The sequence below is a fragment of the Natrix helvetica genome (genome assembly GCF_964273705.1).
Source record: "Natrix helvetica genome assembly, chromosome: 6".
NCBI lineage: Eukaryota > Metazoa > Chordata > Lepidosauria > Squamata > Natricidae > Natrix > Natrix helvetica.
The window spans coordinates 1,449,290-1,472,284 of NC_138553.1; the positions used below are offsets into that span (position 1 = coordinate 1,449,290).

Here is a 22,995-nt window from a genome sequence, read left to right on the forward strand (position 1 = left end):
GTTGGCCTTCCAAACCCACTCATTTCATTCTCAGGGTCCCAGCAGGCTGAGCACCAGAATAGGGATCTGGGGTGAATCACCCCTGGGAAGAGATGGGTGCCTCAGTGAAAGTGAACTGGCATCCTTGGGCTCCTCTTAATGGGGAAGGGCTGTGGGAACTGGAGAAGGCAGATTGCCCAGAGACCTGGGGATGGGTGGTCTTAAAGCTTACCTTTTTGGGAGGTGTGTATTTCTACCTCTCCCTTGTAGTCAAACCCAAGCGCAGACTGTGGGGAAGGGAAAGTGAGAGACATTATCCAGACACACACACACACACACACACACACACACACACACCCCTCAGAGAAAGTATAGCCAATTGTATTGGTCACTTGGAATTGACAATAACTTGATGGCTCAAAATAATGAAACAAGCAATATTGCCCACCCTTAATGTCATTGTTATTGTTGTTTAAAAATGCAAATCAGCCAGAAGTTGCTTAGTGAGCTGGGCAGGATATAAATTTGATTTAATAAATAAATAATGTTGAGTGGGAAGAAAAGAAAATGGGGAGGGAGGGAGGGAGGGCAGGAAGGGGGCTGGAAAAGAAATAAAGTTACATTCAATTATTTGAGCTGTTGGGAGTCACCAAATGTCAGGAGGAGGAGGGGGAGGGGAAGGAAGGGAGGAGGAGGAGGAGGAGGAGGAGGAGGAGGAGGAGGAGGAGGAAAAAGGAGGAGGAGGAAAAAGAAGGAGGAGGAGGAGGAGGAGGAGGAGGAGGAGGAGGAGGAGGAGGAGGAGGAGGAGGAGGAGGAGGAGGAGGAAAAAGAAGGAGGAGGAGGAGGAGGAGGAGGAGGAGGAAGAAGAAGAAGAAGAAGAAGAAGAAGAAGAAGAAGAAGAAGAAGAAGAAGAAGAAGAAGAAGAAGAAGAAGAAGAAGAAGAAGAAGAAGAAGAAGAATGAGGGGGCCTTGGTGCTTTCTAAGCCTGGTTGTTTTCTTGCAGACATTTCATGACCCAACCAGAGGTAGGTTGCTCCTAGTTTGGCCCGGAGCAGGTGAACCATGACCAAACTGGTAGTAAAAAAATTGGCAACCCACCACTGGACCCAATGCTTACAAGGGAGGGGAGCTTGCAGGGAGGAGGAGGAGGAGGAGGAGGAGGAGGAGGAGGAGGAGGAGGAGGACAATGGCTGTGGGGTCCTTGGTGTTCTCTGAGCTTTGTGGTTTTCTTCCAAACGTTTCATGACCCAACCAGGCACAATATCATCAGTGCTAGAACGGAGTGGGGTTTGCAGGGAGGGGGAGGAGGAGGAGGAGGAAGCTGAGCCCACAGAAGGAGTGGAAGAGACCCTCCCTAGTATCTTCAACCATAAAGGAGAGGGGGAAAGATGCACAGTACTTTAAGACTTGCAATATTCTGTTACTCTAAGTTTACAATAGTGTTAGAATCCATGGTTGGTGCTTCTCGCCTGGATTACAGTAAAAGGCTGACCCCTAACATCCAGCGAAAGCCCCAGCACAAGTCTTAAATCTCAGAAGACGAAGCCTCTGCTCCCAGTGACTGACCCAGATTAGATCCTCCAACCTTATCCTGGGACACATCTCTTCGTCTTCATTCGTGAAGGAAAGCCCCCTTTGTGACACCAAAGAACGTTGACTGCAAAAGTCCACGTGAGTCAAATGCATTGGAAGAAGTTAAACCATCCAAACTCCTTGCTTCCCTTTTATTATTTATTTATTTATTTATTTATTTATTTATTTGCACTTCTAGACCGCCCCCTCTCCCAAAAGGGACTATGCTACAATAAGCATTCTAACCAAAATAATAGGCAGACCGGTAATCAGACAACTCCAACCTTATCTGCTCGGTCCTTCTGAACGCCGTATTTTCCACCGAAGCCCTTGGCTGCGTCCGTCTGGGAAGAGTGCATGCCGACCTCGGCAACATACTCATGGCCCAGGGCACTCTGGAGAACCAAGAAAAACCAGGGTTACCTCCTGGCACGCTTGCTATTTGGACAAGTTCTCCAGCAGGAGGTCAGGCTGCAGAAGAGCAGCTGTGCGAAAGACCAAGTGGAGATCAGCTGAGAACTTCAAAAAAGAAGGGGGGGGAGAACAGAGCCCCACATCAAGTTGGTACCTTGTCCATGCGGTCTTTCTCAGTTCCAAACTTGCCCCCGTAGCCATAGGAAGCTTTGGGTGCTGTCTCCAGCTCCTTCTTCTTGAGAACTTCATGTTCCTCAGATACCTTGCTTCTGAGCTGGTGGATGCTGAAAGGAGACATCAAATAGCAGGATTTGGAGAGGAGGAGGAGGAGGAGGAGGAGGAGGAGGAGGAGGAGGAGGAGGAGGAGGAGGAGGAGGAGGAGGAGGAGGAGGAGGAGGAGGAGGAGGAGGAGGAGGAGGAGGAGGAGGAGATCTGTGGAATCCTTGGTGCTCATAGATGGTTCGTGATGCAACTACCATATTTTTCGGAGTATAAGACGCTCCGATATATAAGACAAACCTAGCTTTTGGGGAGGAAAAGAAGGGGAGAAAAATCTGCCTCTGCCTCCCAGCAATTTGCCTCCTTGCAACAGCAAACAGTACAGACGATGTACACCGTTTGTGGTGTTACATTTCAGACTATACTTGTACAGATGCTGTTAAAATTGATGTGGCTTTCTGGAAGTATAGTTATTGATACAATAGCAGTGGGCCTCTTCAGATCAAGCATTAATTTTAAAAAGCTTCTTCATTTTGTTAAGCTGTCTGGATAATAAAGCAGTCTTTAAAAAATAAGTCTAATAATTTGAACATTCTATAGGCGTTTATAGTTATTGACTTACCTCCTTGCAGCAAACAGCCAACAGCCTGATTAGCACAAGGAAAAAAAATCTGCTTCTGCCTCCCAGCAATTTGCCACGTGGAGGAAACAGCAAGTTTCACTTTCAGTTTAAGCGTCCTCCCGAACATCAGCAGTTTCAGGCTGCAGGGATTGCTATAGCCTGTTGCAGCCTCTACAAGCCCCATTTTCCCTATTTGCTGCAAGGAGGTAAATTGCTGGGAGGCAGAGGCCAAAGGGTGGGGGACGGCGGGTGGGTGGGGTACATTCAATGTACAAGACGCACCCAAATTTTCACCCTCTTTTAGGGGAGAAAAAGGTGCGGCTTATACTCCAAAAAATACGGTAGGTGACATCATCAGTCCAAGGCGGGTTTATGGAATGGATGAGAAGGAGCTGAGGAGAAGGATTGTGGGGGTTTTGATGCTCTTTGAGCTTGGTTGTTTTCTTGCAGACATTTCATGACCCAACTAGGGAACATCATCAGTGCGAAGGAGTGTGAGCTTTGCCACTCACACTGACAGTGTGACTTAATCTGAGTCATGAAACAGCCGCAAAAAAAAACAACCACCAAGAAACCCACTGGTTCGCATCTTAGCTAACTTTGATTAATTTTAATATTTAACATTTAACAATGTTTTATATTGTCATTTTTACGTGGCCTTACGCTCCCTGCAATCTCCTCTTGATAGTGAGATGGGCGATGCATAAATTCAATCAATAAGTAAATAAAATAAGTCGGAGGAATTGAAAGAAGAGAATCGGTCGCCAAATGCAAGGACCCTCGACCAAGATGAAGAAAAGCAGCACTTCTGCCTTTCTCCAAATGAATACCTAAACCAGAGGCACAAAAGTTGTCTGAAAAAAAGGAAGGGCATCACTTCCTCCGTCTTTGCAGGGCAGAACAAGGAAGCGACATAAATTGTGGGTCACGGGATTCCATTCACGCTGAAGAACCTGATGGTCAAGTTGGAGCAGAGCCTGGTCTCTCAGGAGGAAACCCATCAGTGCCTTCTGGGTTGGATTGCAAATCCCATGCTGTTTGAGGAAGATGGGTGTTGTCATCCAATGACTGGACAGGACAGGGCAGGATAAAGTCTTGTGCAAGGTTCTGAGCTGTGAGTCTTCAAATGTGTGGAGCAGGTTGGAGAACGAGCACTTCTGAAGTTCTTCTTTCTCCTTCTAATGGTTTCTGGGCCTCAAATTCAGAGACTGGAGTGGGGAACTATGCCCCAAAATAACACTTTCCATTTGTTGACATGACCTCCATTGCTCAAAGTCAACAAAGTCGCTAGTCCTCTTAGTGTTTCTCAATTTTTGTAGTTTGAAGATGGGTGGACTTTAACTCCCAGAATTCCTCAGCTGGCTGGGGAATTCTGGGGACTGAAGTCCACCCATCTTCAAGCTATCAAGATTGAGAAACACTTCTCTTAGTCTCCTCAGCCCAAACTCCTACTAGTAGTTCTGTCTTTCTCTGTAGTGGGCCTCCAAAAGTCTTGGCCAACATCTGGGTGAGGACACCATTTCCTTTTCCTGCGAGAAGCCGACACTGCTATGGTAACCCTCAAGAGAAGAAGTCCAACTAGAACCTCAGTCCAACCGCCCGCCCTTCTTCCAACATATGTGAGGCACTAAGGCCCTCTTTTCAATGTGACGTTGGGCTCCATTACGGTCATACCTCGAGGACTGGGACCAAGGGTTTTGGGGGAGGGTCACCAGGAGTGGTGGGATTCAAATAATTTAACAACCGGTTCTCTGCCTTAATGACCAGCTGGGTAGGTGGGGCTCGGTGGTCATGTGACTGTGTGGGTGTGGCCAACTCAACATCACTCAGGTTGATGGGCGCTTCGCCTTCGCTGTTACAATGTAATCAGGTTTAACCGGAGAGGCAGTTTCTGTAAACAGGGCTATAAAGGTTAGGCTAGAAACAACACCAGAAGGTTTCCTTCCTTGCAGGATTAGCCCTGTGAAGTGGGAAAAAACAAAAGGAGAACCCGAACTGCTTAGAGAGTTAACAACCAGTTCTCCCAAATAGGTGCGAACCAGCTGAAGCAGAGGGTTGAGGTCCAGATGAAAGGGAAGGCGGGAGGAAGACGCTACTCACTTGATGTGTTCTGCACGGCCAGAGCCTTCAATGGTCTTAGCCCCCCATCGCTGCTCCTTCTCCGAAATGTCATTCTGTCAACGAGAGGAGATAAGGCCTCTTATACCTGGTGGGACTCAGGGGAGGGTCTCCCAGTGCCCATCTGTGGAACAGCATCTCCCCACGATCAGGTTGCCTCCGTCTCCACCAGCCTTCCGGACGTCCTTTGAAACTATGCCTGCAGCCTCAGGGATCCCCCGGAACGGAAGAAATGCTAAGACGGCTGCAGTTGTACATAACAGCAAGAGCTTCTCGCCTCGTCTTTTTAATTTATATTGTTCATTGTTACGGTATGATTTCTAAAGTTTGGATTTTATGGCACACCGGAGTCACATATGTGAGATCGGTGGCTATATAAAAGTGCTACAGGTAGTCCCTGACGTACGACCACAGTTGAGCCCGTTGCTAAGTGAGACAGCTGTTCAGTGAATTTTGCCCCAGCTTATGACCTTTCTTCTCCTGGTTGTTAAGTGAATCACTGCCCTTGTTAACTTGGGAACATGGACGTTAGGTGAATCTGGCTTCCCCACTGACTTTGCTCGTCAGAAGGCCGCAAGAGGCGATCACAAGACCCTGGGGCGTGGAAACCGTCGTAAATGTGAGTCAGTTGCCACAGTTGTTAAGTAAATCACTGCAGTTGTTAAGTTAGGAACCCGGTTGTTAAGTTGTTAACTTCCCCGTTGACTTTCCTTGTCAGAAGGTCGTAAAAGGGGATCACATAACCCGTGGACACTGCAACCGTCATAAGTACATGCCAGTTGCCAAGCGTCTGAATTTTGATCATGTGACCACAGGGAGGCTGCAACGGTCATAAGTGTGAAAATGGACACAAGTCACTTTATTTAGTCCCAAATGGTCACTAAACAAATTCCATTTTTCCAATGAAGTTTCTTCTGCGCACGTGCAGAACAGAAAATCAAGATGGAGGTCCCGAGCATAGAACCCGCTCAGGCCCGTGTCCGGCCGACTAACTACCTACTCAGGCGAACCAGTAGGACCCGCCTCTGAACCGCAGCCTTGCGAGGCCAGCCTTCCTGGGCCCTCGGATGCAGCTGTGCCCGTCCCTGTGGGCGCCAGGCAGAGCCCCATGGGTCTCCGGAGTGCCTGAAGCTCCACCAGCAAAGAGGACTTACCACAAAATCCGGGTCGGTGTCCCAATCATCTCCCTGGGTCTCCACCTTTGCAGACACGTTGTGGCCCACCACGGCTTTCCACATCTGGCAGGAGAGAGAGGGTCAAGTAACCACATTGGCCGGCATTGGTGACCATTTGCAGCTTCCTTCTGTGAAAAGGAGGCTTTAGCAGCGGGTTTGCCAGAAACGGGCGTTTATTCCCAGCGCCTGGCCAAAAACAAAAATGCCTCACAGCAAACAGTGGATTCGCTTAACGACCGCAATGTTCGCTTTAAGGACTGCCATCCAAAAAGCGGGGGGGAGAGATTGTACAATGGGGCACGGTCGTGTGGTCACCCACTTTGCCATTGACAAAGGTTTCAGGATGGTCACAACATGAGGACTACTTGTACCCTTGCTGTACTGCATTATCCCTGCACTAAAGGAGATGGGTGGCCCATCAATCAATCAATCAAATAAACAAATAAATAAAGGTGGCAGAGCCATAGCCAGACTGGAGTCTCTCCTGTCCTGTTTAGAATAGAATAGAATGACAGAGTTGGAAGGGACCTTGAAGGTCTTCTAGTCCAACCCCCTGCCTGTTGAGGGAAGCCATCTTGCCCTTTTTCTGCACCACCAATGTTTTCCATTGTGCCACTTCTTAAAGAACAGATGGACAACAATTTACAATATAAGAGCAGAGTTGGAAGGGACCTTGGAGGTCTTCTAGTCCAACCCCCTGCCTAGGCAGGAAACCCTGTACCATTTCAGACAAATAGCTATCCAACATCTTCTTAAAGACTTCCAGTGTTGGGGCATTCACAACTTCTGGAGGCAAGCTGTTCCACTGATTAATTGTTCTCACTGTCAGGAAATTTCTCCTCAGTTCTAAGTTGCTTGTCTCCTGGATTAGTTTCCACCCATTGCTTCTTGTTCTGCCCTCAGGTGCCTTGGAATAGTTTGACTCCCTCTTCTTTGTGGCAGTACCTGTTTATCTACTTGCATTTTCAAACTGCCAGGTTGGCAAGAGCTGAGGTGAGCACGAGAACTCGCCCCGTCATGCGGAGCTCTGTTCTCGAACCTGGGCTGCCAGCTTTCCACCTGCGAAGCCAGCATCTTAAACACTGAATCACTGTGCCACGCCCGATAGGAGCTTTTTCAGGGGCAGCCCCTCCCCCATAGACCACCCCCTAAAATCCAGCAGGCCCCCTCCCTCCTTGCCTTCCATGGGGCTTTCCCCCATGCGCTGAGAAAAGGTGAGATAAGTATATAAGTATCGTCTTTATTGTCATTGTACTTAAATAGAACGAAATTGGTTTTAACCTCACTGGCGCAAAATTATAACAGAAACGAAAAAGAAAGGAAAAGGAAAAAAACCTAGCGTGTGCATGGAGTGATTGTGGTTGTACTTAAAAGCCTCACAGCCCAAGGATAGAAACTATCTTTCAACCTCTTTGTCCGGCTGGCTGTGCTTTGATGTCTTCTGCCTGATGGTCGAAGTGCAAAGAGACACAATGACCAGGGTGTGAATCCTCTCTGAGTATCTTCCTTACTCTGCTAAAGCAGCGCATTGGAACCATTTGGCATTTCATGGGTTTAGTTTTATAGTTTTAACATGGTTTTATAAATTGTTTTAACTTTTGATGGGGAGCTTCCCAGGACCAGCGAGAAGATGGGGGGCTACATAAAGGCTTCATATCGTTTTTTAACAATAAATAAATAAAACGAGTCTCTCTCCTCCTTTAAACCGGAGAGAGAGAAAACAAATTCTGAAACGTCCTTTGACAACGCACCTTTTCTCCTTCCTGGGCTGTGGGTCCCTCGCAATATGCTGCTCCCTTTGGGGCTTGGACCCCTTCCTTAAACGGTTGCACGCTCTGCAATGGTGGTGCAGGTGGGAGATGGAAACGCAGCTCAGCATCCTGCAGTCAGCCGGATGCGAGTCAAGCGGAAACGATCGTTCCGTGGCAAGCCTTGCGCGGCACATGCAGCTCTTCGGCTGAGATCTCTGTGAGTTCATGCGCCAATTCAGCTTTTTCTGTGGTCACTCGGGGCCACAAGAAGTGGAAGCCGGTGTGCAAAGCCCCTCCTCTCCAAGGACAGGTTGGGGAGGGGGGCTTTTTCGCGCCAAAAGAAAACCAACTGGGTGCAAAACCCAGGAATGAGACCTTGAGCAACCTAGAATTAAGGAGAAACTTCCTAACAGTGGGAACAATTAACCTGTGGAACAACTTGCCACCAGAAGTTGTGGGTGTCCATCCCTGGAGGATTTTAAAGAGGAGACTGGACAGCTACTTGTCTGAAATGGTACAAGGTCTCCTGCTTGAGCAGGGGGCTGGACTAGAAGACCTCCAAGGTCCCTTAACTTCATTATTCTGTTATGCTGTTATCTTTCCTCCCTCCCTCCCTCCCTCCCTTCTCCATTACTGGAGGTTTTCAAGAAGAGACTGGGCAGCCATTTGTCCAGAATGGTGTAGGGTCTCCTGCTTGAGCAAGGGGTTGGACTAGAAGACCTCGGGGGTCCCTTCCAACTCTGTCCTTCTGTATTCTGAACACATCCAGACGTCTACTTGGCCCTCACCTCTACACCAACAGCACCACTGCAGACACCAACAAGATGCCTTCACACATGGTCTTTATACCATAATTTTCAAGCAACGTCACGCTGGATTCTACTTAAGCCCACCCACCCAGATTTTGGTCGAAAAGAATCAAGGGATACAAGGTTGATCTCAGGAACCATAATCAGAGCGCCTGGGGCTTCGAGCAACCCAGACACAAGGCTAGAAAGTGGGAGAGCAGGGAGTTCAAGTCCCGCATTAGCCATGAAAGCTGACTGGGTGACCGGGGGCCAGTCTCTCTCTCTCTCTCTCAGCCTGGTCCACTTCACAGGATTGTTGTTTTTTGGGGGGGGGAATAGGAAGAGGACGGCGTGTTTGCTGTTCCTTATGTGGTTTGTAAACATAATTGAAAAAGTGGGATACAAATAAATAAACAAACGAATAAAATAAACTCCCCACCAGTCTCAAAGCTCTGCAAGAAGCTTCCTGCAACTTTTGAAGAATTTGAAAGTTTGCAAAAAGTGCAGCCAGGAAACGCTGGTGAAAAACATCGGAGGCCCGACTTCCGCCAGACGACCCTCCCTGCCCCCCCTCAGCCCTTGCGGTGGTCCCTTTTCTGGGTACCTCAGCTGGCCTCCCCATCTCAAAGGGGTCCTTTTTTTATCCCTTCCACCTGGCTCCAGGTGCTGCCCTGTGGAAGCCCAGAAGGCCATCGGTGGGTACGAGGGGGCAGCAATGCAGCGGTTGGGTCTCCATCTTTGCAGGGACATTTTGGCCCAGCATGGCTTTCCACCACTGGGGGAAGAGAGAGAAGAAAGAGAGAGAGAGAGACAGAGGGACACTAAAGAAGGAAGGAAAAAAGGAAGAAGGAAGGAAGGAAAGAGAGAGTTAGGAAAGAAAAAGAAAGAGGGAGGGAAGAAGGAAGGAAGGAAGGGAGGGTGGAAGGGAGGGAGGAAGCTCAGAGCCTCTGGAGATCAAAAGCCCAAGAGCCAAGGGAGGGGGTCCTTTCAGTCCCTTTAGCCCCCTGCGCTCAATCAACCCATGCAACAGAAGTTGCCTTCAGAAGTTCCAGGAGCTTCGTCCCTGGAAGCTTTCAAGAGACTGGATTGACATCTGTCAGAAAAGGTGTTGGGTCTCCTGCTTGGGCAGGACTAGATGACCTCCAAGGCCCCTTCCGACTCTTGCAAATCTGCTCCCCCGTGGCTGCCTCTTCCCACTGCTCAAGAGGGCTCCAATTGCTCCACCCTCTCGAACCCTCCCCGGATCCCACCAGCTCCAGAGGTGGGAAAGGACCACCGGGAGTTTTGGAGCAAGCAAGGTTGACTTTCCATCCCCACCCAGAGCTGCTCCGCTCACCCATAAGCGCCCAGCAGCCCCCATGCGCTGCGCATTCAAGCCTCCCTACCTTGCCCGGAGCCTCCGTTCCACTTCTGGGAGCGTCTCTGTGCGGCTTCCTCTCTTCCCCCACCCCCACCCCCCTGGTTTCACTTGCAAAGCCCAGTTCCTGCCTGAAGTTCACCAAATAGGGAAGCTTTGTCTTCGTCTTCGTCTTTTTCTTCTTCTTCTTCCTGGGCCCATCAGAGCAGAAGACAACCAATGGCCTGTGGGGGAGGGGAGGAAAGTCATTTGTGCCCAGCCAGCACATGGGGGGAAGTCTGAGCCCCCTCGAAGGGTGGGGAGCGGTGGGAATCCCTGCATGCTCCCAAAGAGGCCACAGGGCAGGAGCGTTGTACTTATTACTCTACTACAGGATCTCTCATTTGAGAAGGGGCTGGACTAGAAGACCTCCAAGGTCCCTTCCAAGTCTTGCTACGCTGTTCAAGGCTCAAGATGGGCACCGCCAGGGCATCCCCTTGCAACACTCCAAAAGGTTGTCTGAGCACGCACAGAGGGCATCCTTCAGGGCTACTGGCCCTTCGAACCTCTGGTAGGAAAGAAAATGGCATCGTGAGCCACCTCGAGTGGCTCCGTAATGAGGAGGAATGGCACACATGCGTTTAATAGGAATACATAGGAAGTGCACTCTGCACATGTTCGGAAGCCAACCAAAGAGGAAATGTTTCGAGGGACGATGCAAAAAATAAAATAATAATGAGGAAGCACGCCAAGGAACGCCAAAGCCCCTTCTGCTTACAATGGGCTCCTTCACAGCCAATGTGCTCATCTGCATAGGGCAGGGATGGCTAACCTTTTTGTCGTTGGGTGACCCCCCCCTGCACCCTGACCCCTGCGCATGCACGCATGACCCTCCCCGAGCTCCCCTTCCCCCCCAGCACATGCATGTGACCCCCGCAGCCCTTTTTTGGCCTGGCAGGCCCCCCTGAAGCCTCCTGGGAACAAAAATGGGGCACGGTGGGAACATGCTGCAACCCCCTCCCCCATGTATATGTGCATTACCCCCACCCCTGCGCATACACCTGCATCTCCTGCATGCACCACGCCACAGAGAACTGAAAATCAGCTGGGGGGAGGGAGGCACGCACGCATGCACGTACGCACGGTGGAGCTGAGCTGGGGCGCCAGAGAAGGCATGCATGCCATAGGATCTCCATTCCGGGCGTAGGACTTGCCTGCAGAGGTTACCTGTCCCACAGGTGAAAAAGCCCCCCATCCCCCCCAGCACAGTCAGTTCATTCCCAACATTGCTTCAAGCCACCCCAAATCTTTTTTTTTAAAACACCTTTGCATCAGGTGCCCAGGCTTGGTTGCTTTAACACCTGTGGATGCCAACAACTCCCAGAATTCCCCACAGGTCTTAAAGCGGCCAAGCTTGGGCACACACACACGCACGCACGCCCTCTCCTGCTTTAAGTGTTTGTCTCAATGCTTTTGCCCAGGGAATCAACGTTTGGGGAAGCTCAGAGGCCTCCCCAGCTGGGTTTCCCTGCGATTCAAGTGGAACCCCATTATGTCTCTGTCGGGGGGGGGGCAAGACTTCAAAGCCACCCCCCTCCCTCCTTCCGCTCAATCTAGAGACGCCCCAACGGAGGGGGGACACGCCTGAGCCCCAAGGGACGGCCTGCAGCTGGAGATCTGGGGATTCGCCCAGTGGTGAAATCTTTTTTTTTTAACTGCCGGTTCTGTGGGCGTGGCCTGGTGGGAATCATGTGACTGGGTGGGCGTGGCTATGTAGTCATGTAACTTGGGGGGGGGGTCAAAAGACAGGAACTCCCTTAAACAATGTCCTGCTGGAATAGGGTTGGACTAGATGACCTCCAATTCCAAAGATCAACTGTGCGATGTGCGATTGTGGGAACTATTATTATTATTGTTGTTGTTGTTGTTATTATGATTATGAATCGGCCCAAACCGGTAGCATTTCACCCCTGGATTCTCCCTAGCAGGCCTTCACAAACTCAACAACTTGAAGGCGTGTGGACTTCAACTCCCAGAATTCCCCAGCCAGCGTTTACTAGTTGTAGTCCTGGAGTGGTGTGGCGGCCTAGAGGTGCAGCTCTCGCCTCACCGCCAGGAGGCTGTGGGTTCGATCCTGGGTAGAGGCAGATATTTCTCTCTGGACACAATGAGAATATATATCTGCCGAGCAAGACTCTGCATTGGCGACAGGAAGGGCATCCAGCCATTCAAATGCTCTGCTAGCTCCATTCAGTTGCCCAGGATCCACCCCGCAAGGGATTACGGGATCGTTGAAAGGAGATGATTTATTACTCATAGTCCTCGACATACGGAAGTCGTTAAGCGAGTCACAGCCAATTTATGACCTTTTTGCACGCAGACACCTCTCCCCATCAACTCCCGATTACCTTCAGACAAAACGCCACTCGCACTCAAGACACTCAGAAAAATAAACATCTTTATTGCACAACAAAGGGGGTGGTAGAGAACCAGAAGGCCGGCCGGAGGGGATAAAGGGCACCCCCAGACCACGGGGAGGAGACCCCCATCTGCCCCTGTCCGAGAGGCAGATCCCAGGCCAGAAAGGGAACCTCCTGGCCCATAAGCCACAATCCTTCCCCTTCAAGCCCAGGAAGGGGCTTCCTGCTCTGGGATCTGCCCAGCTGCAGGGACTTCGGACGTTTCCTCCTTACTTGGCTCTCCAGAACAGGGTTACCACCCTTCCTTCAGGGCAGGGGTCCCCAACCCCCGGGCTGCAGCCCACTGCCGGACCTTGAGCCCTTCGGAGCTGGGCTCAACTGGCGGGCGAGCGTGTAAGCGTCCCCCCTTGTGTCAGCAGCCAGCACAGGCCCCCCCAACACTCCACTTGTATGAGCAGCGAGCAAACGCGGGCAGAGGGTGGCCCACCACTCGCACAAATGGAGGTGCATGTATGAAACACACGTCCTTGCCCGCCACTTGCACGGACCCATCCCCTCCCCCCTCTCCTCTCCCCCCTGGGCTGGTCCCCAGAATGTGCAGAGAGAGAGAGAGAACTGGGTGTTGAACGAGAGTCAGAAGGGAGTCCAGTCTACCTGTCCCCCGGCCCAGAATTTGGGTTTCCTCCTTAGCGGATTATGATTAGTGCCACCAAAAAGATGGGAGGTGGGCGTCTTTTCCCCCTCCCCAAATCAACGATGCTGCCAACCCCGATTTGGCCGGCATTCGAGGCCCAGAGAGCCCAGGCACTTCCCTGGAAGGAGCCGCACAAACCTTGCACCGCCAAGTAAGGCCGTTGCCTCCTTTAACTGGCCAGGATTGAGCTCGGCTTCTGGCCGCCTTGGCCAGGCCAGGAGTGAGCCGGGGGTGAGCCCCCCCGTCCCCCGTCCCCGTCCAGGCCAGCAGCGTCCCCCAGGCGGGCTTCCAATTTTCCCCCGTCTTCTCACAGGCGACCCACAGCGTGAAGGAAAAGCAGCACGTGGATCCCGAAGAGGTAGACGGTGGCCAGCAGGGAGAAGAGCCTCCGGGGGCAGAAGAGGGAACGCAGGGCACGCTGGAGACCCCAGGCCCCTCGAGCCTGTGGGGGGGAGAGGAGGGGTTAGGGAAGGTGGGCGGTTCGAGCCCAGAACCCCAGCCCAGCAGACGCCAAGGGAGGGGGAAAGGAAGGGGCAATGGTGGAGGGACAGTCCACGCCAGAAAGGGGAAGTTGGGACTTTCCACTCTGTCTGTGAGTGAAAGGAAGAGCCCTTATTTCTCAGATCCCCGGGCTGGTGAAGGAAGGAAGGAAGGAAGGGAGGGAGGGAGGGAGGGAGGGAGGAAGGGAGGGAGGGAGGGAGGGAGGGAAGGAAGGGGGGAGGGAGGGAGGACCCAAGTGGCGCAGAGGTTAGACTGCAGTGTTGCAGGCTGACTTCTGCCCACAGCCAGGTTCGATCCCGACCAGCTCAAGGTTGACTCCGCCTTCCATCCTTCCGAGGTGGGTAAAATGAGGAGGCAGATTATTGGGAGGGTTAAGAGGTTGATACTGTATAAACTGCTTAGAGAGGGCTGCAAAACACTGAAGCGGTATGTAAGTGCTACTGCTAAGTAGGTAGATAGGTAGGTAGGAAGGGAGGGAGGGAGGGAGGGAGGGAGGGAGGGAGGAGATATAAGAGGGAGGCAGGATGGAAGGGAGGGAGGGAAGGAAGGAGGGAAAGAAGGAAGGAGTGTGGGAAAAGGAGAAAGGAGAAACTAAAATGAGCTGCCTCCTCAATCGGCATCACAGGGGACCCTCCACTCTCAGGGCCCCCTTACCTTGCTGAAGGAGCTCTCCGCAGGGCCCAGCAGCCGGGCGTGTTCAGGGCTGGCAGGCATGGCAATGCTGGTCTCCTCCAACTCCAACCTGGGTGGGGAGAGGCCTGGAGATCAGGACCCCCGGCCTCCCCCACCGGCTGCTCCCCAGAGACCCAAAGGGCCCCTCCTTCACGTCAGCCGCAGCCCGACCTTCCCCGACCCCTGAGGAGGAGCCCAGAGAAGGAACCAGGCGGCCTCCTTCCTCCCTCTCACGGACCCGCCTCAGAAACGCCTCCCTTGGGCCAAGACCAGCAGGCGGCCGAGACGGGAGACCCTCCCAAGGCTCTGCAGGGCCAGGAAAGGGACCGTGACAAGACAGGTCCCTCCACCAATCGAGTGAATGGATTTCATCTGCTCTGTTCCCAGAGGCCCCCAGACGGAACCGCCAGGAGGGAGGGAGGGAGGGAGGGAGGGAGGGAGGGGTCCCCATCCATCACCTGCGCATCTGCTCCTGGGCTGCAGAGCAAGCCTCCTCAGCGGCCAGGCGCCTCTCCTGCTCCTCCTGCAGCAGCTGCTGAAGCTGGGTCAATCCCTGCCTGGCGAGGCTTTGCTGGTGCTTGGCCTCCAGGAGCCTGGAAATGGAAGGAGGGGCCCTGTGAGAAAGAAGGGGGGGCAGCAGCCCCCAGAGCGGACCCTGACTCTACAAGGACGTCGCTGGGATCAGAGGCAGAAGGGAAGAGACCCTCCTCTTGGGGAACTTGCCAGACAGGCTGGAAGGAGGAGTCAAGCAGGGACATAGCTTTGAATCCTTGAATAGCTGCAAGCGGCATAAGCCTGAAGCAGCCCCCAGCCCATCACCTGGGAATCTCCACGTGGGGGCTCCCGGGGAAAGGAAAGAAGTCCAGGGACATCCTTGCAAATACAAGGCAGTCCTCAACGTACGACACAACTGGGCCCAACATTTCTATCGTTAAGCGAGGCACGGGTTCTGCCCCATTCTTATGACCGTTCTCGCCACGTCGGTTCAGCGAATCCCACTTCAGGGCTTCATTTAGTCAGAGGGCTGTTCAGCTGGAACTGGCTTCCCTTGTTTGCTTTGCTAGTCAGGTTGCAAAAGGGGATCGCGGGGACCCCCGGGGACATTGTGACCGTCACAAATGTGAGTCAGTTGCCAAACCTCTGAATTTTGAGGGCGGGGCCCTGGAGGTGTCACTAAGAGTGGCGTTTAAAAAAGGGCGTAAGTCCCTTTTTTTTCAGTGCCGTCGTCACTTTCGAACAGTCGCTAAAAGAACTGTTGTAAGTCGAGGACCGCCTGGATAGGCTGAAGCCAACAAAGCCGTTTGCTTCGGCCATTAGTGACCGGCCCCGATTCCTTGCACCTGATGCCTCCGTTGGGGTCACGCCTCGGGGGGCTGGAACAGAGACTCCCAAGGCTGGTGGAAAATTGGGGCGAAGGGGATCCAGCGGCCCAGGGACCCCCAAGTTATTTCCTTCTGCCACCACACTCACTGCGCCTGGAGTTCCTGCAGCTCCCGTGCGTTGGCCTCGTCTTTTTCCTGGGGGGCTCCCGGGGCGGCATCAGTCAGGAGGGGTCCCTAGGGTAGAAACCCAGCATGAAAATGGGACTCCCACTGCCCCCTCCCCCTTCTGCTTCATCTGCCTTTGCCGTCCGCCCAGCACAGACTCGACCAGAGGGTCCCCCGGTTTGCGCCAGGCAACCCATGCCGCATGGAAACCAGATGTGCTCACCGCATGGGGCAGAAAACGGCGACCCCTTCCCCACGCGCATAGCAGCTGTTCCATCTCTCTCTCCCCCTTGGGGGGACAGGGGTGGCAGGAGCAGAGGCCTGGATCCCCGAGGCTGCCTCCCCACTCTGCCCTTCCTGACCCGGGTGGAACACGGTTGGGCCATGAGATGGGGGACCCCAGGCCCTCTTCCCTGGCCTCACCACGGTCTTCGCGGGACTCTGCCATTCCTGCAGCTGTTTTTCAAGAGCCGCGCAACGGGACAGAGCCTCGCTGTGCTGCTGCTGGCTGTCGCGGAGGCTGCGGCTGCTCCCCCGGAGTTGGAGGGTGAGCGCGTTCTTCTCTTCAAAGACCTGCGAGAGCTGGAGAGATGAGCCAGAGGATGGAGGCTGAGAGAGGTGGGGGGAGTGTTCTCAGAGCCCACCCAACAGCATAAAACACCCCAATGGAGGCCTGAAGGTAAGCTAGCTAGATTGACAGATGTTCGTGAGGATATTGGCTGCGTTGGGTGTGAGTTCAGTGCGACACCTCCCCCCCCCAACTGATGGGGGCCCTCAACAAACCACGCCTAAAAGAAGCCATGACTTAAAAGAGGAGGAGTCTCAAAGTTGGCAGCTTGAAGACTTGTGGATTTCCAGCTCCCAGAATTCATAGCTGGCTGGGGAATTCTGGGAGTTGAAGTCCACAAGTTGTGATGACACGGGGCACAGCACAGAGGCAACAAAGGCAGGTGGCAGTTCAAGTCGTCCCTTTATTGCTCCAAATTGCCCCAAACGCTTCCATGTTCCTGGCAAGTCCCAGAGCAAAGTGGACAGACGGACACACACACACACAAACACACACACACCCCTCCAGCAGTCTCTAGCTGCAAGTACTCCAGCCCAACGTTATGAGCACCACGGCTGCAAAGCAAGAAATCTAGCAGGGCACATCTGGGAATCCAGGAATCAAAGCAGCAAGGCAATTAATCCAGAAATCCAGAAAGAATGCAAGGGACCCAGGAAAGTTCAAACGTCAGCACTCAGTACTCCAGGAATTCAGTGCTTGCTCCCAACAAACACCCCTCCCCACAGCGTCTCCTTAAATCTCAGTCCCCGCTCTCCTCCCGAGTAGTCTGATCAGCCTGCGCTGTTCTCGCCTTCTCTCCACTCTCCGTGCTCTTGGATCAGGAGGGGGCTGCCCTTGCTCCTCGCCTGAGCTCTGTCTCTCATGTTCACTGCTTAGCCTCTCTTGGTCATCCTTTCCACCCCTTCCTCCCTGCCTACAAGCCGCCCCAATGCTGAAAGGCCCTGGCCTGACTGGCCCTGCTCCTCCCCATTTTCCTCCCAAGCCAACGAAGCCGCCCCCTCGGATCTCCATCTGCTCCAGTTCCGGCTCGTCTTCCTCCCCATATTCAGGCTCCGATGGGGGCATAACATAAGAATTCAAGTTGCCACGTTTGGAGACTCAGAGCACAAGGCAAGCCCAACATCCAGAAGATGCTTGAACCACCACGAGAGGTTGGACTGGAGATAGCCAGCTTCCCAGAAGGGACAACATCCTCTCCCCACAGTTAGCCCCCTGGAAAAGACCTCCCTGCCCCAGATCTCTGCCCCACCTTGTTGTTCAGCTGCTGCATACGTAGCTCCTTCTGATGCAGGTGCTTCAAGCTGCTCCCAAGCTGGACCTGGAGGTCCTCCGTGGATGCCATCTGGCCAGATGTGTCTCTGCCGGAGCCGGTCGTCCCCGAAGACCCCTGTGGAAAGGCCCAGTCAGCTGCCGCCCACATTTTGCCCAACAAGATCCTCCCATGACTCATTCTGTCCTGGGACGGTTCGTAGGTGGCTTCTAAACCTTCTCAGGACACACAGAACGATGGGAGTTGTGGTCCAGAGGCCAAACGTTGTGAGACAGACGCTAAGAGCATGTATACAGATTGTGCGGTTGGGGGGCGGGGGCGGGGGGAGTTGTGTTTGAGGGAGGGCTGTAAGTGTGCTAAAGCCATTTCCTGCTTTGGGTCTTATGTGAACAAGCCAGCCCAGCCTCTGCAGGGTGACATCCAGCAAAATACGGTTTAAAAAAAGAAACATAAACTTTAGCATCCTAGATAATTACAAGTAAGATAATCTTGCAAAATGTCTTCTTAAGATTAAGGGGGGGGGTGGAGGGGGAGAGATGAGCCCAAGTTTAAAGGAAGGTCAATTGTTACCGATACCACTAAATATCAGCAGGGTCAGGAGAAGGAAATATCAAATGCCACCGAATAAAAACATCAGGAATCCATGAGGGGCGTCTTGTGGGTAGAATACCTTGACTGACCACTTAACCCTCTCACTGCCACGGGAGGGCCAGCTGAAAGAGAGCGGAGCAGAGCCTTCAAGAGCTCAGCCATTGGACCAGGCCACGGACACCTCGCCACTTGGGTTAGTGCAGAAGAAGCTGCTGCTCTGGTTTCCTCATTAGCTTAGCTCATGTGTAATACAGGCTGTTTTAACCTTTTATATAACGTCCTGTTTAGACTGTTTAAGCTCGTCTCGACCCACCGGGGGAGAGATGGGCAGTGCGTAAATTTATCAAATAAACAATACAATAAAAATAAAATAAAAAATTAAGCAAAGTAAAACAAAATAAAAAATAAAAAAATAAAAAAATGAAATAAAACAATAAAATAAAATTAAAAAGTAAAGTAATAAAACTTTTTAAAAGCCAATACACTGCATGGCCCTCCTGTCCTCCAGGGGGAGCCACTCACCTCTCTCTGGGGCTGCTTCTCTGCCCCCTGGGTGCTGGGGGGTCTCTGCTGCCTGCCCTGTTCCCAGGCCGCCTTTTCTTCCCTGAAAAAAAACAAGCCCCGAAGTGAAAGTGGGGAAAACGTGATTCACTTAACAACTGCAATGCTTTGTTTAACGACCGGGGCAAAACAGGTTGCAAAGCCAGGAATGACTCAGTTAAAAACCGCCTTGCTTAGAGAGATAAGAAATCCGTGCCCCCCCCACCCACCCCACCCCCGGAGGTTGTAAGGTGGGGGTCTCCCTGCATGGCCTCACTTGAGTTGCTGGAGCTGGAGCTCCCAGGAGGCCCTCTCCTGCCTCAGCTTCTCCTGGAAGAGCTCCTGCTGCTGCTCCGTCTCTTGCGTCTTCTGCTGGAGCTGGGCCTTCAAGCGGGCCACCTCGGCCGTGTCCACCCCCACCTGGAGGTACCGCTGCTGCAGGTTCTTCAGCTCCACCAGCTGGAGAAGGAGAGGAGAGGAGGACCTTGCTTGTCAAGACTCCCAAGGAGATCGACTCCTTGGGACCAAACCAGGCCAAGGATCACCCACCGACGATCCTGATCTCAACCGAAGAGAGCACCTGTAGCCGCTCGGGATTGAACGGAGGGGGCCCTGGTGCTCCCTGAGCTTGGAGGTTTTCTCGCAGGCGTTTCGTGACCCAACTAGGTAGCATCATCAGAGCTTGAAGATGCCACCTAGTAGACCACCAAGGACCCCATACAAAGATCTCCACAAAAGTTTGCAGAAATTGGGTATGTCTACTCCAACAAAGAGAAGGGGCGATAGGATAGCAGGGTTCTACTGTTTGAAGGGCTTCCCCACAGAAGAGGGGGGGGTCCACCTCTTCTCCGAAGCACCTGAAGGCAGGAGAAGAAATAATGGATGGAAACTCATCAAGGAGAGAAGCAACCTGGAACTGAGGAGAAACTTGAGCAGGAGGTTAGATTAGAAGACCTCAAAGTTCCCTTCCAACTTTGCTATCCTGTTAATTAGTCAATCAAACAGTGGAACAGCTGGAATCCAGAAATTGTGGGGGATCCATTACTGGAAACTTTCAAGAAGAGATTGGATAACTATTGATCTGTAATGGCATCGGTTTTCCTGCTTCAGTTGGACTAGAAGACCTCCAAGGCCCCTCCCAACTCTATTCTTCCTTTTTTAATTCAAGGTTTTTTATTTCTTAATACAAATCATAGTTATTATAGGAACAAAGTGTTGTCAGTGAATGGCGCTTTGCCCGGCTGCAAAGGGGGCTTGCCGGGTGGCTGCTGGTGAGCGTGCTCACTTCATGGCTGTTGTGTTGCGCTGCTGCGAGAGCACAACACAGCCATTCGCCCCTGAGGCTGTGCCTGGAACTTTGGGAGCCCCCTCGCAAGAGAGCAGCCGCCCAGCAACCCCCCTCTTCAGCTGGGCACAGCGCCGCTCACCAACCTAGCTGTATCCTGAAGGCGCCAAGCAACGCAATCACCTTTGTCTCCCCCCAGGTTCCTGCGGCTTGGCACCTTCGGGATACTGCTAGGCTGGTGAGCGGCGCTGTGCCTGGCCGGAGTTGGGGGTTGTCCAGGGGGCTTATATGTGGGGGAGGGCTTATATTTTTGCCCACCAGAAAAGTGTGGCATGGCCTTATTCCCAGGACAGGTGGTATTTTCAGGGAAACACGGTATTAATGCAACTCTTTTCTCCTTTCTTTCTCTTTTAACCATTTTCTCTTGGGCTCTCAAAAATTCCACTTTTAATTCATTTTTGTCCTTCTTCCCCCTTTCTCCTAACTTCTTTTTTTTCCCCTGTTTTTGTGATTATTGTAACTTTTCTTCAGAGTATTTACTTTTATCCTTCCAGGAACTTTCCCCAGGGCTTCCCTGTTTCTCCGGGACTCTCTCATTCTGTATTCCTTGAGCACCACAGCAGAGACTCAAGACTTACCAGCCGGTCTCGGTCGTTCTGCAGGGAGGAGAGGGCCTTCTTGAGCCTCGACGTTTCAGCCAGATTGGAAGAGACGCTGGCAGCCGACTGGAGCTTCACCTCCTCCGTCTTGCGGGTTTTGTCCACCTGGCTCAGCAGGCGGTCTCGCTCGGCCTGCAGGCTGGCCAAGGCCTGGGAGAAGCCCTTCACTTGGCTAGAGGCCCTCTCCAGCTCCGACGAGAGGCCAGCGAGCTGCGAGTCTTTGGATTGGAGCTGCTGCTGGAGCTTCTCCAGCTTCTCCGAGAAGCCCTTCTCTTCCGCTGCGTCTCGGAGAGCGGCGAGCTCGGAGGTCAGGCCGTCCTTCTGCTTCTCCAGGGCTGCTTGCACCTCCTGAGCGTGGAGCTTCTCCTGGCGGAGGCCTTGAACCAGCTGCCTCTGCTCTTCCAGGTCTGCTGCGTATTTCTTCTCCAGGGTGCGCCGTTCTTCATGAGACTGGTCCCAGCTGTCTTGGAGAGAACTCATGGCTTTCTTGAAGGACTGGATCTGGGCCTTCAGGTCCTGGTTCTCCTCCGTGACCGCCAGGAGGTTCTGCTCCATCTGCAAGAGGTCCTTGGCCAGCTCTGCCACCCGTTCCTCGGCGGTCTCGGTCTCGTTCCGCAGGAGCCCGGTGTCATGGCGGAAGCTCTTGAGCTCTCTCTTCATCTCGGCTTCCGCCTCCTGCAACTTCTGGTGAAGGTCAGCCAGCTCCTCTTCCAGGCCCGCCACCTGCTGATTGGCCCGCGACAGCTGCCCACCCAAACTCTGGACTTCATCCGATTTCTCTTGCAGCTGCAATTGCAGCTCCAGCGCGGAACCCCCTTCCCGCAGAACCAGCATCTCGTCCTGCAACTGGGAGAGGGAGGACTTGAGAGCCTTGACCTCCTGGCCCAGCTCCTGCTTCTCCAGCTGCAGGGCCTCCGCAGTTCGCTCTAGGTTGGCCAAGCTAAGCTCGGACTCTCGCAGCTGGCCTTCCACCCCCGCCTTCTCCTTCTCCAGGGCCTGGATCCGGTCCATCTGGGTCTTCAGGAGCTGCTTCTGCTGAGTGTCCTTGATGGAGATGACTTGGTTCAGGTCTTGGCGATACCGGACCAGCTCGGCATCCAACTTGGCATTCTCCGCGTGCAGGTCGTCCATTTGTCCGTGGAGGCTCCGAAGTTGCTCCTTTAAGGAGTTATTTTCCGAGGCCGCTTCTTGGATGAGATGGTCCTTCTCTAAAATGGCGGCCAGGTGACGTTGTTCCAGCTGCCGATAGTCTTCCAGGATTCTGTCCCGGTCATCTTGCAGGGAAGACATGCACTTGGTGAAGGCATCTAGCTGAGCTTTGTGCTGCTTGCTCTCTTCGGAGATGTTCTTCAACTTCTCCGTGAGGCTGTTCACTTTCTCCTGAGCTTTTGCCTTCTCGGCCTCCAAGGCCACCTTCTCCACTTCGGCCTTGGCCACCTGGTTCTCCAGCTCCTTCAGGTCTTCCTTGTGCTGCTCTTGGGTTTCTAACAAGGCTTCAGCTACAGCCTCTTCCTTGGCAGCCACAAGACGGACAATCTTCTGCTCCTTGTGGCTCATCTCGTTGTGGAGTCTCTCCGTCAGCTCCTTGGAAGCCCGCAGATCGGCCTCCAGTTGCTCCAGACTCAACCTGCAGTCCTGAAGACTGGCCTCCTGGCTCTTCACCGTCTCTGAGCCCTCGAGACGAGCTCGGTCGCAGTCTTCAAAGGAGGCTTGCAGATCAGCGAGCTGCTTTCTCAGGGACCCAAGTTCTCCCTCTTGCTGGAGAACCTGCCTCTGGGATTCGCTCAGGAACCGCTGGACCTCGTCCAGTTGAAGTCCAAGCCTGCGCTTCTCCTCCTGGAGTGACCCGACTTCTTCTTGATGGTGCTGGAGCTCCTTCTGGGCATGAGACTCCTGGGCCAACTGGCTGCGTTCCAAGCTGCAAGCAGAAATGGCAGAATCTGATAAGAGCCCATGTACCAGGGGTGTCAAACTCAATTTGAGGGCTGCATCGGGATTGAGTTTAACCTCGTGCCGGAGGGGGGGGGGGGCATGGCCTGAAGGCATGGCCAACTCAACATCACTTATTTTGGGGGTTCCTGTGGTGGCCCAAGCACTCTGCCAGTGAAAATGGGCTCCTGAGCTCAGATTTCGGCTGCAACGGCCTCCTGCAACCCTCTGCCAGCAAACACAGAACCCAAACTCCATTTTTGCTGGCAGAAGCACCGTGGGCGTGGCTTGGTGGGCATGGTGTGGTTTGGTGGGCGTGGCAGGGGAACCTGCCACTGCAAAACCAACATTCCCTCCCAATCAGATGGGGCTGGGGAGGCAGAGAATAGATGGGGGCAGGGCCTG

The 22,995-nt window shown here is 53.1% G+C and overlaps 1 protein-coding gene across 3 annotated transcripts in view; it reads right to left on the reverse strand.

Moving 5' to 3' along the window:
• The window catches only part of GOLGB1 (golgin B1), a 55,985-nt gene that overhangs the window by 16,643 nt on the left and 16,347 nt on the right, over window positions 1-22,995 (reverse strand). For 2 of the 3 annotated variants that reach the window (XM_081956759.1, XM_081956758.1), the window contains exons 11-19: window positions 20,641-22,579; window positions 18,995-19,176; window positions 18,700-18,781; window positions 17,566-17,703; window positions 16,172-16,330; window positions 15,732-15,817; window positions 14,720-14,854; window positions 14,244-14,331; window positions 12,415-13,530 (exon numbers count right to left, since the gene is read on the reverse strand). In XM_081956759.1, the coding sequence (XP_081812885.1) occupies window positions 13,396-13,530; window positions 14,244-14,331; window positions 14,720-14,854; window positions 15,732-15,817; window positions 16,172-16,330; window positions 17,566-17,703; window positions 18,700-18,781; window positions 18,995-19,176; window positions 20,641-22,579 (2,944 nt within the window). In that variant the 3' untranslated portion in view covers window positions 12,415-13,395. Of the gene's footprint in view, window positions 1-211; window positions 267-1,835; window positions 1,947-2,119; window positions 2,250-4,906; window positions 4,981-6,078; window positions 6,163-12,414; window positions 13,531-14,243; window positions 14,332-14,719; window positions 14,855-15,731; window positions 15,818-16,171; window positions 16,331-17,565; window positions 17,704-18,699; window positions 18,782-18,994; window positions 19,177-20,640; window positions 22,580-22,995 lie in introns of those variants that run through there. The other variant, XM_081956760.1, reaches the window with a different exon arrangement.